Source organism: Salvelinus fontinalis, chromosome 9, assembly GCF_029448725.1.
Source record: "Salvelinus fontinalis isolate EN_2023a chromosome 9, ASM2944872v1, whole genome shotgun sequence".
Taxonomy (NCBI): domain Eukaryota; kingdom Metazoa; phylum Chordata; class Actinopteri; order Salmoniformes; family Salmonidae; genus Salvelinus; species Salvelinus fontinalis.
Window position 1 is genome coordinate 43,088,800 of NC_074673.1, and position 17,233 is coordinate 43,106,032.

The window sequence follows — 17,233 nt, forward strand, 5'->3', positions numbered from 1 at the left end:
CTACTCCCGCCCCCAGTGAAATATCGACCTATCAGGAGCACCGGAAACCGCAAGGCTGATAAATGTAAACAAAATCTAATTTGAGTATAAGAATATAGACGTAATAGGTCTATATTCTTTCAAACGTTTCACTTTAAATGGCAAAATAATATAATATATATTCATTTTAAATAACTATAAGCCTGCATTTTTCATTTGATAAGAAAATACAGATTATAAAACTCAATCAACTTGATTTAGTAACACATTTCATATAGTCCCGGGATATTTTATCTTGATAAGACAGTTGTATTTAATGGATTACATGAATTGAAAACAAATCAAATAATATGAGCTACACCAGAATTAGTTATCCATTCATACAACGTGTCGGTACATTGCCACAGCTAATGAGGAAATACTTTATTTAATTTGTACAGGATGATTGTCAAATAGATCAACCGCCCTTAGTCTCAAAAGGTAGGTCCAAGTTGTTTTTGATGATAACACCCACAAGAGGGTGAAAATATCTTGAAAGACTTTGGTAGCACGCAAGACTAAGTTAACGCCGACATCAGCTTTTAGGGAGTGGTAATGTGGTAACCAATAATGGTTGCAATTAAGATCAGCTTTGCGGGTGAATTTAGCGCGTATTGATGGTTTAACGAGAGATGAGCTGTGCGGGTGAATTTAGCGCGTATTGATGGTTTAACGAGAGATGAGCTGTGCGGGTGAATTTAGCGCGTATTGATGGTTTAACGAGAGATGAGCTGTGCGGGTGAATTTAGCGCGTATTGATGGTTTAACGAGAGATGAGCTGTGCGGGTGAATGTAGCGCGTATTGATGGTTTAACGAGAGATGAGCTGTGCGGGTGAATGTAGCGTGTGTTGATGGTTTAAGGAGAGATCAGCTGTGCGGGTGAATGTAGCGCGTATTGATGGTTTAACGAGAGATCAACTGTGCGGGTGAATTTAGCATTCAATGATTTGAGTGTCAGTGAAAGTAAGTCCCTGGATCGGACACTTTCCGACTTTAACTGGTTGAACGAGGCACATACTGTATATAACTACAATCACTTAGCAAGTCGGAAATTTCAGAGTGTCCTAGTTCCGAAAAGCACGTGAACACACAATCCATACCTATGACTAATACCTCTACACAAATTACAGCAGACAGTCTGTCCAACAGTATGTCATCTCTCAATGTGTTGGAAGATTTTCTTCTTTCAATTTTTGCAACCCAAATATGATGCTGTCACAAAACCCTTGCAGTTCAACCTAAGTTCACAAAATGAAAAGATATTCTGCCACTCTTGGAGAGAAACGGTTCAATAGAAGGTCTTTTATCAATTCTAGTATTATTCTACTAGAATCCTTTGTGTACCTTCGCAGTATGCGTTGTCATCTCGGAGCGGGCGGAAGCCATCCTTGCAGCTGCAGCGGGCCCCGGCCTCCAAGTTGATACAGTCAGAGTGCTCCACACAGCCGTGGCCCTCCGCACAGAAGTCATGACCTAGGGCACAGAGGTTACACACAGGTCACTCCTCTCAGACTCCAGGTGTTTTTTTGTTGTTGCAATGATTCCTGTAATGATTTGCTGATTCTTTTTAGGTTTGTAATCTGTCTTGTAGAGCAGTGGTTCCCAACCTTATTCGGTTACTGTACCACCAACTGAATATTGCCTATGGTCTCATGAGTCTTATTAAGTACCCCCTGTTGATAAGCCAAGTACCCCCAGGGGTCCTAGTACCTCTGGTTGGAAACCACTGATATAGAGTTTCACGTTTTAATGTACAGTGAAATGCCTTTATAGGCAGGAGTGTGTATTTTCCCATACCTCTGCAGACTTTGCAGCACCTGTCGGTGAGGTTGACTTGCTCGGACTCTGGACAGTTGAGCTCAGGACAGGGGGTAGTCATGACGACCCGATGCATAGCCATCTCCTAGTAACAGGGAAACAATGAGAAACAAAATGAGACACAACCTCATTAGGGTTAGATTAGCTCAGCTGCTGGTTTCCCACAGATTTGATAAGGCACAAATTTAATCAGAGGCAATTAGGCATCCATGGTGTGCTTCCCTCGCTACGGTGCACAACTTCCCAACTAAAATTACATAATGATTGTCAATAGCAGTAATGTATACATATTTCAGGTTAGTATTTAGCGCTGCTGCGCTGTAGTAAGACTCTGCATGTTGATTCTCTTATCTATTGAGGTTTATGATAACAAATTGAACAGAGAAGGATATGAAACCAGTGCAATTGTCCCCGATTGTGTGATTAGACAGAGTAAATGTAATTAGGGAGCTCCCTCTCCCACCATCTCTTTAACAGCCATCTTTAATGCCTGACTCCTCTCCACTCTGTATACCTGACGGATGCTGATTCATGATCATTAACATCATTAACACACAACCGCGAAACACTCAGCCAGAGAAAACCAATCAAACAAACCAACTCAGAACACTTCTATGACTAGCTACGTTCCACACAGGGTGAGGTCAGCCACTATTCAGCCACAATCAAATAGTTGTGTCTCTATGTTTGCCACGCCCCCCCCCCCCCCAAACAACAACAAAAACTCCCAAAACCAGCAGCACACTGCAAAAAGTTACATCTAATCAAGACTAAATATCTTAAATTGAGTGATAATTCACTTAAAGTAATTTTTTTAAGCTAAGTTATCTAACGTCATTGGCAGGCAAGGCTTTTTTAGGTCAACATAAGCAAAATTAAGACAAGTAATTCATTTCTCCACCAGATATTTTTAAAGATATTTTACCTCAATCATGTTATTTAACCTTAATCATCTTATTAGGTAAAATATCTAGAAGAATATGTTGAAATAAGATATATTACTTGTATTAGGTCATTGTTAGGTTTATATACAGTATAAGCAAAATGATGTGCCAATGATGTTAGATAATTTAGCTTGGAAGAAAAATGAAAGAAAAACAATTATCACTCAATTTAAGATACTTAGGCTTGCTTACCCAGACGGCCATCCTGCTTGAGACTATAGGACCAGGACGTCTCACACTATTCCCATTACACAGTCCTTTGATCTGCAGCCTATGTCTGAGACTGTTTCTGTGTCCGTCTGTGCCTATGTGTCTATATGTGTCTGTAGCTATGTCAGTGCCTGTGTCTGTATAAGAAAGCAGTTGCAGTCAGAAAGCAAGGGCTGCCAATGGGCCAGGTGTCTGATCTCACCATACAGCCATCAGTCTCACACTGCACAATCTATATGGTCATACAGGAATATAGGAGATATATTTGATGATGATTGATCAAAACAGTGATTGTCATGCTATGACGGTTTGGGCCCCTCCTGGAAACTCAATTACTCAGTCCTGCCCATTTACTTTCCCCATAGAGAGCATAGGAAAAAACAGATCAATAAATTTAGCTGATGTTGACGGCCGACTGCAGTCTCTCATTCAGGCTTGATTTAGCCTCTGGCCTGATGAGAGCAACTCTAGTCTGGAATCACTATTTAACGAGGCTGTCCTACACCTTGTGATGAAAATTAATACACTGTAAGTGCTTGGTTGCTTGAATTATTGTGTATTTTCGTGGCAGTTGTGGGAGTTTGTTTAAACCAAGTAGTGATGTAGGTAGGAAAACACCAATAGCATAAGGGCTGTGTACTCACCCTGCACTCGGACAGCTGGCATCTGCCGGAGTTGTCGCGTACCGCTTTCTGATCTCCCTCCACCAACTCTTCTTTTTTGAACAGGCATACCACTGGAAATAGACGCACACACATACACACACACACACACACACACACAAACGGCAGTGCACAAAAAAAGGCGATATTCACTACACTGTGGCAGTCTGTGGCAACCTGCTGCGGTGAAGCCACATAAGAAAGATTTTCATGTCTGTCCCTATCTGAAAACAGAGTGGGAGCATTGGACTTCAACGTGACACAGTATGACTGGGGGAAAGGCGATGATCTTACTTGGGCAGAAAATCCTATTAAATATGTCAGTTTGATGTGGAGGTTTGAGTGGATAGGCTACCTGATTATCAGAATTGCTAGAGGAAAACGTATATAGGCCAAACCCTAACCCCCAAGCCATTTCACCCGTCAATCAAACTGTGAATTATTATATCTGCACAAGAACCAGTAAAACAAACTAAATTGATGACCAGGAAAAGCATTGATGAAGTTTTGAAAAAGCTATTAAAAACATTATGCTTGACAAGTCATCCGAACCAGAACCTAGCTCCCTGCCTCCCGCTCCGTGAGGAGGTAATGTACAGTAGGTGAACAGATAAGGTTTTCATTTGGAGAGGGAGTCTTCCTTTGAGTCTCTAACACCAAAGCAAGCTTAATGAGCCCTGTCTTTGTCTACCTCAGTGCTGTACACAGAGACACAGAGGTGGCAGAGTTAAGGAGGATTTATACCAGTGTGTTGATGTCAGATTAGGATGCTTACAGGCCTTTCAACCGCCTCCGCCCGTCACAACGCAGTGCAGAGTTGGGTAGGGAGGGGGAGTGTTTATGCCAACACAGCATGATTAGCGAGCTAAGCTAATGGATTTCCTTTGATAAAGAGTCAAACTGAATGTGGTATGAATAGTTTGACTGAGTCTGATTCCCATGGATCAGCTTGTGCGTGTTTGTGTGTTGATGGTGTGTGTGTGTGAGTTTTGCAGTGAGTTTGAATTTAATTCAATTTACACTTGAAAATATGTACTGTGTAACCCAGGCCTCTAAAAATATATAGTCTGCCACACGTTATACAGTGGAACTAGCTCTTCTTAATAATAACAAGAGGCTTATTGAGACCAAACACAATGTTGAGAGAACCTTGGAATGTGTGACGTACAGCATGCATGTTTAAGAGGAATGTAATCTCAGGAACTATACTGCCTCTATTGCTTTTGAAAGGTAAACACATCACTCACTATGGAGCTAATATTCTTTAAAATCCATCTCTATGTTGAAAACAGAAATTGAGGAAATATAAGTGGTTGGTAAGGCCCTGTATATAGGAGGCTAATAGCGCTGCTTTCCTATCTTCCGAGTCTGCTAGAAAAACCTTCTCTCTGTGTAGATACGTGATGAAACAGAATTATTTATCTGAAAAGAACACATCCACGGGCTAAGCGGTTATTGATCAAATAAAACATACAGACATTTATCTTAATGTTTCATGGTCTGCTCAGCCAAACACAAGGCTGCTCCAACGGCATCCTGCATCCATTTCACAATTCCCTTTTCTTTCTCCAGATAAACATGTTTTTCATGTTGTTTTTCCTCAACTTCAAATACGTTTAAAAAAAAGAAGAAAAAAACGATTTGAAAGTCCATGATGAGCTCCCCCGCCTCATACAGTAGCATCATCCTGTCTAGTGTAAACAGGAACTAGTTTATCTCACATCCTGCGAACCCTGGTGTCTGTTTCCCGTTTGTTGTCAATGTGGCCACCTGTGTTGATAAGCTGGCTGTTAAATAATTGGTCCATGTATATGCAAAAGGATGGAGCATCTCAGGAGGCATGTTGGGGAGCAGTTTAGCAATGCAGAGCTGTGGTCAGTTGTCAAGGCAGCCTTTGTGTGTGTGTGTGTGTGTGTGTGTGTGTGTGTGTGTGTGTGTGTATGTGTGTGTGTGTGTGTGTGTGTGTGTGTGTGTGTGTGTGTGTGTGTGTGTGTGTGTGTGTGTGTGTGTGTGTGTGTGTGTGTGTGTGTGTCCGTCCATCTGTGTGTACGTCCATCTGTGCATGTGTATGTGTGTGTGTTAAGACATTTCACTCACATTGGCACTCCATGCAGCAGGCGCCCTTCACGTAGGCAGGCGTGGTGCCCGCTGGGCACTGAGGGGGTGCGCAGGAGATGGTCTCACACTGCACTGTGCCATTCTGTGGGAGAGAGAAATGACAGGAAGTCACTGAAACTGACAGGCAACAGTATTAAACACAACCTTCTTCCACTGACGTCAATTGGGACTTGCGGATGCCTGGGAGAGGAAGGAAGGTTGTTTGTAATGTCTGGCTCGCTTTATGGAGAGCAGAGATCTGCATATAATGACGAGATGCTCATGTCTCCGCCCTAACAATGGGAGTCGTTGTCCCAAAGGCGGGAAAGCAGGCGACAAGCTTAGGACCAAAATAAGCCCATAGAAATGCATTGGGCTTATTTTGGACAGATTTGGGCGAGAATGAAACCTTTCGCTTCACATCTTCCTCTCTGTGGAAGAGCACATCGACGCAGCTGCAGGAACCAGCAGGACTTTTTCTCAACACATTGCAGAGGTAAAGATGGCTGTAGTAGAAGGCTTTGGCTAGGTAACTGCTGTTTGACTAGACATGAAACTAAACTAAAGTTTTAATCCCAGTGCTGAGCTAGTGCATAGCAGGCAGCTGTTTGTAGAATGTTCAGTCCCCTATTGACTGAGGTGAATAGAGCTACAGCTACTGTACACGGTGATAATGGCTGGAGTCCATTTTGCTTGTTTTCTAAAATTGCATTTTAGAGTTTTTAAATTGTGTAGAAATTCAGTAAATGAGCGTAAAAAAATGTTTGCCATAACCTAGGTTAAGATGAAATGATGCCCCTGCCTTCTTCCCCTAGAGTCTCTATAAGATATTCAGTCTTAAGGATTGAATAAGTATGAGGTGCTTCTATCTCTGTAACTCACCCACATTCCTCCCCGAGAACTGAACTCTACTTAAAGAAACATGGATTGACTCGTCCACTATATTTGATACCATCTTAATGCTGTGACCTTTTAGTTTGAAAGGTTGCGGCTAATTGCCACACGTAACGTAAGGAACATGTCTATCTAATGGCGTAATTGCAGTCTTCATCGAGGACACGACAAGTCTATGAGCACCGACGATTCATTGGATGAGCGGGGTGAAACAAATCGCTGATGATAATGATCATCTGTCGAGAGTAATTAGGTGAAAGATATGTACATTTACAGGGTTCCCGAGTGGTGCAGCGGTCTAAGACACTGCATCTCAGTGCAAGAGGTGTCACTACAGTAGCTGGTTTGAATCCAAGCTGCATCACATCTGGCTGGGATTGGGAGTCCCATAGGGTGGTGCACAATAGGACCGTCATTGTAAATAAGAATTTGTTCTTAATGGACTTGCCTAGTTGAATAAAAAAGAATACTCACATTAAACCAATATAATGTACTAAGCAATACGGGATCTCCTCATAGTACACCTCATCAGCTGGCGCAAATCCACAGATCCGCTCATTTGAGGAGTTCATTGTAGGGATATGCAGTTATTTTTTAGAATATCCGAACGGACGTTAGTATTCGAATACTGAATATTGTATTAATTTATGCCTATTTTAAAAGCCCAGTGCAGTCAAAAAAATGTGATTTCCCTGTGTTTTATATATATTTATACACTGATGTTGGAATAATACTGTGAAATTGTGAACAAACTGTTGGTCAAAGACGTCCTGAAATGTCAGCCTGTTTTGGTGGGATGGAGTTTTGGCCTGCCTGATGACATCACCAGGCGGCAAATGAGTTAATAGACCAATAATAAAGAGGGTTCTAAACGTCTCTGCCAATAACAGCTAGTTTTCAGTTTTCCCTCCCAACTCAGACCACTCCCAGACAGTCCTAGAAAAATTGTGTGAGAAATAAACAATCACATTAAGGTACTTAATTGTTACCCAGAAATTATTTGATATTGAGATAAAAGCAGCTGCATTGGACCTTTAACAACTGAAAAAGCTTTTTTCTAACGTAAATAAAAAATATCTGTGTGACATTGTTACATACAAGGATATAACATTACATTTCAAATGATTAATTTAATAAAACAAAAAACTTCTCAATGTAGTTTTTATGATGTGCGCCCCATAAAAAGACCGGTAGCCCACAGGTAGCCTTCACGTGTGTAGATTGTTGTTTATGTTGGTCAATCAAAGCGGCTCCATGTGTAGCAAGTGGAGTGAGTGTTCACTAATGCAATGCAAGATGGAATAAAATTTCGGAATTAAAAGTTTGCGAAATGAGGGGTAGGCTACAATGAGCAAGCAATAGCTAGGCTGTTGTTTTATCTGAATGGGGTTGGGGAGAAAGAGCAGCATTTGGCCTCAATTAGCCTAGCTAGCTATAGCTGGCTAACTTAGCTAGCTGGCTGGCTTCTCTAGTCTACTCCAGACAAGGCAGGCACTGTAATATGGGATGATAAATAACAATGTGGCTGCTACAAGTTAGCTCGTCTTGGCTGTAGCCGATACGGCTACTGCGTCTCTCTCTCTCTCCCTTCGTCTCCTCGCTCCCACACACACAGCCCCTCCACAGTTGCAGCAATAGAGCGCCAACCTCTCTCCCTTGCCAACCTCTCTCCTTTGCGCAGCAGTGCTCAAGTTAAAAATGTAAGTTAAAAAATATATACTTTCTAAAATATCTGGATATCTGACAAAAAATGATATTACTCGAATGGTGAAATTATTTCAAACCCCCATCCCTAGTTCAGTGGCATAGAGAGGAATTGGTGTCTTATAGCTGGTAGAATGACAGGGGGTGAAATATGTCTGTTGATGTGGTATATAGTTATGCTCATAACTAAATGTTCTAATAGTTCTTGAAGAGGAAAGTAGACCCTAGAGAGGGTATGTCCAGCATGGCTGAGTCCTGCAGCTCTATCTGTATAATCCAAGTTACTGCGTACATTTTCTATCCGTCTTGTTTTCTGTCCTGTTTTATTTGGGAATCTAGGGCAACACTCCTTTCAATCCAATGCAGTAATGAGAACATAAGCCATCAACAATGGGGTATGGCCCCACCTCCCCACCAACACTTGATGAACTGAAGCCCAAAACAAAGGCAGGGTCTACAATGGGGCCATTGAAACACACACACACACACACACACACACACACACACACACACACACACACACACACACACACACACACACACACACACACACACACACACACACACACACACACACACACACACACACACACACACACATAGCCCACCGTGCAAGTGCAGTTCCTGCAGCCATCTGTCCAGGACTCGTCCTCTCTGTAGACGACCCCCTTGACACTGCAGGTCCTCTCACAATAGCATCCATCCAGACCATTCATCTTCTCCTCCGCCCTGGACAGCTGGCCACGCCAAGCCCAGATACAAAGGGAGGAAGGGGGAGGGAGAGGGGGGAGTGAGCCTCAGATCGGTGCATATCATCCATCTCTATACACATGAAACAAGTCCTACTACAAGCCCTGCTACAGTCGACCATGCACTAAAGGAGATCTTCACTGTACAACATTATCAAAGTAGATTCATATAAGAAGACTATAGATGGCAAGTATGGAGGTAGACCATAGCCAGTATGGTTGCATCTTTGATGGTGAAGGAAACATGTTGAAGCAGAAACTAATAGCCCAAGCTATCAGCCTTGACAACAAAGATGTATAACCAGGATACATCCCAGTACCTTGCTGGATGTTTTGGCTAAGATATCCTGCAGTTCCATGATCTTCTGCACCAGTCCGTGGAAGTCATTGCAGGTTGGGCATGCTAGAAAAGAACCAACCACAGATCCAAAATGTGTAGACATGCCTTAATGTTACAGGTGAATAACATTACAATACAATAGGTGTGGACTCACTCCGGTTGAGATCTGGGCACTGAGAGATGAATCCCTGAGGCAGGACTAGTATCTGAACATCCTGCATTACACCCTGCAGACACACACCCACACAGAAAAAAAACAGACTTAGTTACAGCCAGCACAGAGCATACTGTCTCTTCAGACTAAATGTGTCCTACTTGATCACAGATAGCACCTGAAATGAGAGGATAGCCATCATCAATGCAGTGGATGGTGTTATATAAAGAGAAGCTAAGGAAACTAATGCGCAATAGGTTGAGTAGAGATAACAGAGATGAAACATGGTCTAGTTTATTGTTCATTTACTGTGGCATGCAGGCACATACGCACGCACGCACGCACGCACGCACGCACGCACACACACACACACACACACACACACACACACACAATTCATCATCTTCAAATCTTGCACAACCTCAATAAATACTGTTATCAGAAAACAAATGTATGAAATATTTAGTGAATGTTACTGGAAATGTGTGTTTCAATATCGGGGAGGCAGTCTGACAAGCTTATTCTGAGTTATGTGTTCTCTGGACTGGTACAGTCTGTGTGGTGAGATAATTGGACTGAAATTGGATGCAAAGTGAACCAATGATACGGGAGTCATGAATGTAATAGCAATTTCTGTTTTCTCCTGATTCCCTTTGATAAGCATAACTATGAGATACAGTTTCAATTTGATTCATAGGTCTCTTAATTTGATAGCCTTTCGTCCTGTGGCCGAACCGCACATCCAGACACTCAGTAACCATGGAAACCTGGCCCCTTCCATTCCTTGAGTGGATTTTTTGGAGCCGCGCAACTTATGAGAAATTGTTTTTTTAAATTGTCTTGCTACTTCAATTTACTGGCCATAAATTCAAATCGAAAGAACCCAATTCGCTGATTCCTCATGGCAACATCAGGTCAGATGGAAGCAGGCATGAGTCGTGTTTCGTTAAACATGTTTCCATCTCCCGGTAATTTAGACGCTGACTCAGTGGAAGGCTGAAAAACCGTCAGACTAGGGAAGATAACACATGTACGTATCACTGATGAATGTATGCATGACGTGTGAAATGTTATTGAGCGTATGATTACTGTCAAAACGAGCTGATTTCCAGGCGTAGCCTACAGGGGTAAACCGTGCAAAGTGTCTGGAAATGAAAGATTAGGATCTAAGTGCAACTTAATTGGTCGTCAATTGTGAGTCATCTTAAGGATTTCTCCCTCATACACATCATGGTATATTACGTACTGACTGTAGTGTACAAAACATTAAGAACACCTGCTCTTTCCATGACAAGTCTAGTGTATCCAGTTGACAGCTATGATCCAGTTGACAGCTATGATCCCTTATTAATGTCATGGGGGGGTGCAACTCAATGTTAGGAAGGTGTTCCGAATGTTTGCTATACTTAGTGTATGTAGGATGCTATAATATTGAACTGCTGAATGGGTATCCTCCATTTCTGTGATAAAAGTGTCTGCCACTAGACTGTTATGGAAGCAACTTTTTTTGTGCTTCCTCTAAACCCCTATACAAACAGAGACAAAGAGAGAGTGTCTGATTTGTTAATTAATGTTTTTTTCGTTCGAAGAGATGTGGCTTTCCTTTCCCAGCACTAATCAGGGAGGGAAAGGTGTGGTGGGCACACGACAAGACTAGTGAGTGACCTCCAAGTCTTCTTTCATCTGCCAATTAACGCTGAGGAAATGCAACAGCCAGAAGCGACACACACACACACACACACACAGACGGATACACAAAGAAGCAGTCGTACCTACACACACAGATGCAATATGTACACAGACACATACACACACATGCGCAGACACACATTCTGGTGATCTGTTTGTCCCGACAGCAGACACAAAGCACCACCAGTGTGGTTAAAAGCAGATGAGAGGACAATATACTGTAACTTATCCCTGTGGGAAGGATGTTCCTGGGAGGATTAAACCTGTGTGAGGGGCGAAATATCTTCAAGTCTGATAAAACAATAGGGCATGTTTAGTGAGCACGGTCCATTCCAAAGGCTTTTACCGATTTCTAGCAAATCAGTGTTTCTGGGATAATTACGCCGGCTATGCACAGCAGCAGTAAACAAGGGGGGACACAATATATGGGACAAACATGTCAATTCATTCGTAATATGAGGGATGGGTGTGAAAGAATGTAACATTTATATTGGCAAACTCGAGAAATGTGACCAATTAAATCCCCAGACTTGATAAATAAAGTCAATGGTTAAACAACCAAGGATGGGAAGGGGGTGGGGAGTACGTGGGTTGTGGGAAAACAAGGTCCATGAGCCAACGCGCGTCATTTTCTCCTCAATGATTTGAATAATTTATCAAGCAGCATCATCACCGTTTATGACGCACCGTCAAACATAAGCCACCGTGAAGAGTTTTCAGCTTTACAAAACATGTCATATTTACCTTGAAGAAGCCATGGGCGCTGTTCCTCTGTCCCAGCCAGAAAGTTGCGTCATCAGGTATGTCCATGAATGGGATCTCCACCACCCTCTCATAGATCCTACAAAGACAGAAAGACAGAAACAGGTCAAAACAACATAGAGGGTCAGCAAAACATGATTACCGCTAATCATTAAACATAATTGCCAACTACACCACACCTTCTAATACTACTACCACTAAAACAATAATATTTGAATAAATTGAATAGTAATAATGCCCCTAACACTAAAAACACCCAGTTCTGTCATCTTACTTGCTACTTAGCTTTAGGGCTGGGCGATATGGCCAAAATATCATATCACAGAATTTTTCACATTTTTGACCATATTTTATGTTTCGAATAATACAAGCTCTAAATATGCTTTATGGGTAGTGCATGGCAACAAATAAATTCTAAGTGGTTTTATTGGCCTTTCTCCATGCTGATTGTTTTACTGTTCAAACAAAAATAATAAAAGGACAAACTAACAGTGAAGTATTCCTATTAGTAGAACGTTGCATAGGAATCAAAATTCTATTTTGTAGCCTCTTGTTCAATTTCAGAATTTAGTTCCAGAATTTTCAGAAATGTCTTAATATCGTGCACTAATTTGTTATCATTTACACATTGTGTCACATTTCTTTTGTCTTAGTATGGCTCTATTTCATCAAACAAACGTTTCCTTTATGAGAAGAATTGACTGACTCGGCTTGCAGTTTTTACTTTCGCCACTAGGGGTAGTCCGATTTCTTTGGATCTATTTTGCAAGCTTGCCCTCCCGAAGTTGTTGACTTGTGCTAGAAAGTTAGCTAGCAGTTCTCAGCTTAGCAGTTGTTTCACAACGATAAAAACAGATGTTTTCCATCATTTTTTTGAGTCATTAAGGAATTATTTATTGCAAACAAATCAAACATTAAAATATTGTTATAGAAGGTAAAGTAAAAATCCTAAACGGACAATGAATGAATACCGATATACTGGAATAAATTAAACCTGATTAGTTTCATTACTATGGCATTCATGAAGCGTACCTGTTGCAGTCGACGTGCAATATGATGTGGGAGGCGCTGACTGCCACAGAGACCTTGTGCCACTGTCCGTCTGCCAGGCTGTAGGGAAACACCTCAGTGTGGGCCTGCTGACCCTTGGTGCGGTAGTGGAGGCGCACCTCACTGCGTTGCCCACTGCTCTCCAACTCCAGGAACCTGAATGGACAAGCGAACAGAATATGGAGAAAGGAATTGATTTAGACATACAGTACCAGTCAAAAGGTTTGGACACACCTACTCATTCAAGGATTTTTCTTTACTTTTACTATTTTCTACACTGTAGAATAATATGAAGATGTCAAAACTATGAAATCACACATATGGAATCATGTAGTAACCAAAGTGTTAAACAAATCAAATTATATTTGAGATTTGAGATTCTTCAAAGTAGCCACCCTTTGCATTGATGACAGCTTTGCATACGCTTAGCATTCTCTCAACCAGCTTCACGAGGAAGTCACATGGAATGCATTTCAATTAAAAGGTGTGCCTTGTTAAAAGTACATTTTCTTTCCTCCTTAATGCGTTTGAGCCAATCAGCTGTGTTGTGACATGGTAGAGGTGGTATACAGAAGACAGCCCTATTTGGTAAAAGACAAAGTCCATATTATGGCAAGAACAACTCCAATAAGCAAAGAGAAACGACAGTCCATCATTAATTTAAGACATGAAGGTCAGTCAATCCGGAAAATTTAAAATACTTTGAAAGTTTCTTCAAGTGCAGTCGCAAAACTCAACAAGTGCTATGATGAAACTGGCCCTCATGAGGACCGCCACAGGAAAGGAAGACCCAGAACTACCTCTGCTGCAGAGGATAAGTTCATTAGAGTTAACTACACCTCAGATTGCAACCCAAATAAATGCTTCACAGAGTACAAGTAATAGACACATCTCAAAATCAACTGTTCAGAAGAAACTGTATGAATCAGGCCTTCATGGTCGAATTGCTGCAAAGAAACCAATACTAAAGGACACCAATAAGAAGACTAGACTTGCTTGGGCCATGAAAAACGAGCAATAGACATTAGACCGGTGGAAATCTGTCCTTTGGTCTGATGAGTCCACATTTACATTTTTTGGTTCCAACCGCTGTATCTTTGTGAGATGCAGAGTAGGTGAACGGATGATCTCCGCATGTGTGGTTCCCACCGGAGGAGAAGGTGTTATGGTGTGGGGTGCTTTGCTGGTGACACTGTTTGTGTTATTTAGAATTCAAGGCACACTTAATTAGCATGGCTACCACAGCATTCTGCAGCAATACGCCATCCCAACTATTTTGCGCTTAGTGGGACTATAATGTGTTTCTCAACGGGATAATTATCTAAATATCTCAAAATAATCTCAAATATAAAACATATTTTGATTTGTTTAATACTTTTTTGGTTATTACATGATTCCATATTTGTTATTGTTGAAAATAGTAAAAATAAAGAAAAACCCTTGAATGAGTATGTGTTTCCAAACTTTTGACTGGAACTTTGAGTTTGTCTCGTGTGGAACCAGGAATAATGAGCAGATGGAATATGGAGAGAGGAATTGCTATTCGCACACCCACACACACACACACACACACACACACACACACACACACACACACACACACACACACACACACACACACACACACACACACACACACACACACACACACACACACACACACACACACACACCATTCTACCCAATTCAACATCACTAACAGAGGTAAAAGGCAGTACAATAGAGGACCGACCACACCCATAGTTCTACAGACAGCTGAACAGTTCCTCTTCATTCCCAGAATCCTTTCAGTAAAGTAGATCTCTCACCTCACTCACCCCATGGTGAAATATAAATGCCTCACCCTGTTTCAAAGAATCATGGTCTCTCTAGGTCTGATAACCCTTTCAAGATTCAATCCCAGGAATATGTGCAAGCTTAATGCTACTCTATGGCTGTTAATGAGAGCTTCAGTAAGACACAACACCAGGCAACACTAGTACAACCATGTGATGTGAGTGAGAGGAGTAAACTCATGGGGACAGGGGTACATTGGTGTTTCAGGAAATCCCTGCATTCCATCTATCCAGTCCATAGAGATTCCCTATATGAAGTGACACTAATGGAAAGAGCTGCCAGAGTTGCCAATAAAGTCATCAGCTCTGGCTTTAAAGACAGAGATTTCTTTGGAGCTACTCGCTTCAAAGTATTATTCAAAAGATAAACAACCACTTAGAAGAGGAACTGTACTGAAGAGGAACTGGAGTTGATTTATCTACAAACCGATATAACGAGTTATTCTGCCCCAGCCTTGCACAATATACCAGCTGCACAAATCCAGTAACTCTGCCTGCCGGGATCACTCAGCAAACCATTTCTAAACCAAATGAAACAGTGAAGCGAGCCTGTAGCGTGCAGTGAACACACAGCCTAGCTGGGCTTATCAGAGCTGGGGAAAGTCATTAACATTGCAGTGAGGTCTTTACTTTGCGCTGACTTTAATGTACACAGTTCAATCAACACATTATGTGGCATTCTGATTACCAGTCTGATCTGCTGGCTGCACAGCTAGCTAATGGAAAACAGATCAGCATGCTAACTAACCAGGAAGGGGAGAGAGGCTCATCACCTTTCTGTTCACAACCACAATGGGCCTGTGTTTGGTTTAGTGCTGCACTAGGAATAACATGAGATTGTGCCGTACAGGGTCATTTGCTTTGTCTGTACAGAATTGTTAAGTCTGGTCTTGTCACGACTTCCGCCGAAAGTCGGTCCCTCTCCTTGTTCGGGCGGTGTTCGGCGGTCGACGTCACCGGCCTTCTAGCCATCACTGATCCATTTTTCATTTTCCATTGGTTTTGTCTTGTCTTCCTTCACACCTGGTTCCAATCCCATCAATTACATGTTGTGTATTTAACCCTCTGTTTCCCCTCATATCCTTGTCGGAGATTGTTTGCTTGTATGTGATGTGCATGTATTATGTTGGTGTGTGACGGGTTTTGTACCCACTTTTGTTATTTTGGTTTTTGGAGTTTTATCAGCATATATTAAACAACTCAGTTTTCACCAAGTTCGTTCTCCTGCGCCTGACTTTCCTGCCACCAACACGCACCCATTACAGGTCTGTTAGTGCTGCAGGTATCAAATCAGTATTTTTTTATTTATTTTTTATTTCTTAGGATCCCCATTAGCCGACGCCAGTAGCGACAACTAGTCTTACTGGGGTCTGACACATAACGGAAAATACATTAAAGACAAAATACTTTAAAATGTACATACATTTAAACAAATTAACATGTTGTGTGTGTGCATCAGTTACACAAAAATACTGTATGTACCCTCAACACATTCTACACACAAATGACACTCCCATATTTTAAGAAGACTTCACTGCAAAGGTGAGCCATTCATACTCTGATCAGTGTGCTTTGTGAGATCTCTGACATTGTGTTCGGCGTGTATTGTGAGGACTCTAGCATTGTATTCAGTAAGTATTGTAAGGACTCTGGCCGTACCTCTGTTCAGAGTGGTGGATGGACAGGATGACCCCAGAGTTTAGGTGGTCCTGTTTCAGGGTGACCAGCACGGTGAACTCAGTCCGGCCCCTCAGCTTCTGGAGCATCCGCGCAGACACATCCTCAGGGGCCTTCACCTCCCTGGATGAACCTGGGAAAAGAACAAGTGACAGTTTGATCATTAAAAAGACAATATTGTAGTAGCACTTGAGAATTCAAATATATCAGCATTATTAATTTACCCATTTCATTTCCATGTGTTTCCATTCATTAGAGGTTATCTATCATTGTTGCAGATGTTGGTTATTCTTGATATTATTACCTCATTGCATGTTACATACAAATGCAGGAACTTAATTTGGCCTGCTGGAGGTCATTTTGCAGGGCTCTGGCAGTGCACCTCCTTGCACAAAGGCGGAGGTAGCGGTCCTGCTGCTGGGTTGTTGCCCTCCTACGGCCTCCTCCACTTCTCCTGATGTACTGGCCTGTCTCCTGGTAGCGCCTCCATGCTCTTGACACTACGCTGACAGACACAGCAAACCTTTTTGCCACAGCTCGCATTGATGTGCCATCCTGGATGAACTGCCCTACCTGAGCCACTTGTGTGGGTTGTAGACTCCGTCTCATGCTACCACTAGAGTGAAAGC

General features: G+C 42.0%; 1 protein-coding gene across 1 annotated transcript in view; it reads right to left on the reverse strand.

Moving 5' to 3' along the window:
* Positions 1–17,233, reverse strand: part of nell2a (neural EGFL like 2a) — a 105,533-nt gene that overhangs the window by 73,463 nt on the left and 14,837 nt on the right. The window contains exons 3-12 of the mRNA XM_055934507.1: positions 16,587–16,737; positions 13,075–13,248; positions 12,025–12,121; positions 9,592–9,664; positions 9,418–9,500; positions 8,957–9,085; positions 5,751–5,853; positions 3,636–3,727; positions 1,817–1,922; positions 1,364–1,492 (exon numbers count right to left, since the gene is read on the reverse strand). Coding sequence (XP_055790482.1) covers positions 1,364–1,492; positions 1,817–1,922; positions 3,636–3,727; positions 5,751–5,853; positions 8,957–9,085; positions 9,418–9,500; positions 9,592–9,664; positions 12,025–12,121; positions 13,075–13,248; positions 16,587–16,737 — 1,137 coding nt within the window. The remainder of the gene's footprint in view (positions 1–1,363; positions 1,493–1,816; positions 1,923–3,635; positions 3,728–5,750; positions 5,854–8,956; positions 9,086–9,417; positions 9,501–9,591; positions 9,665–12,024; positions 12,122–13,074; positions 13,249–16,586; positions 16,738–17,233) is intronic.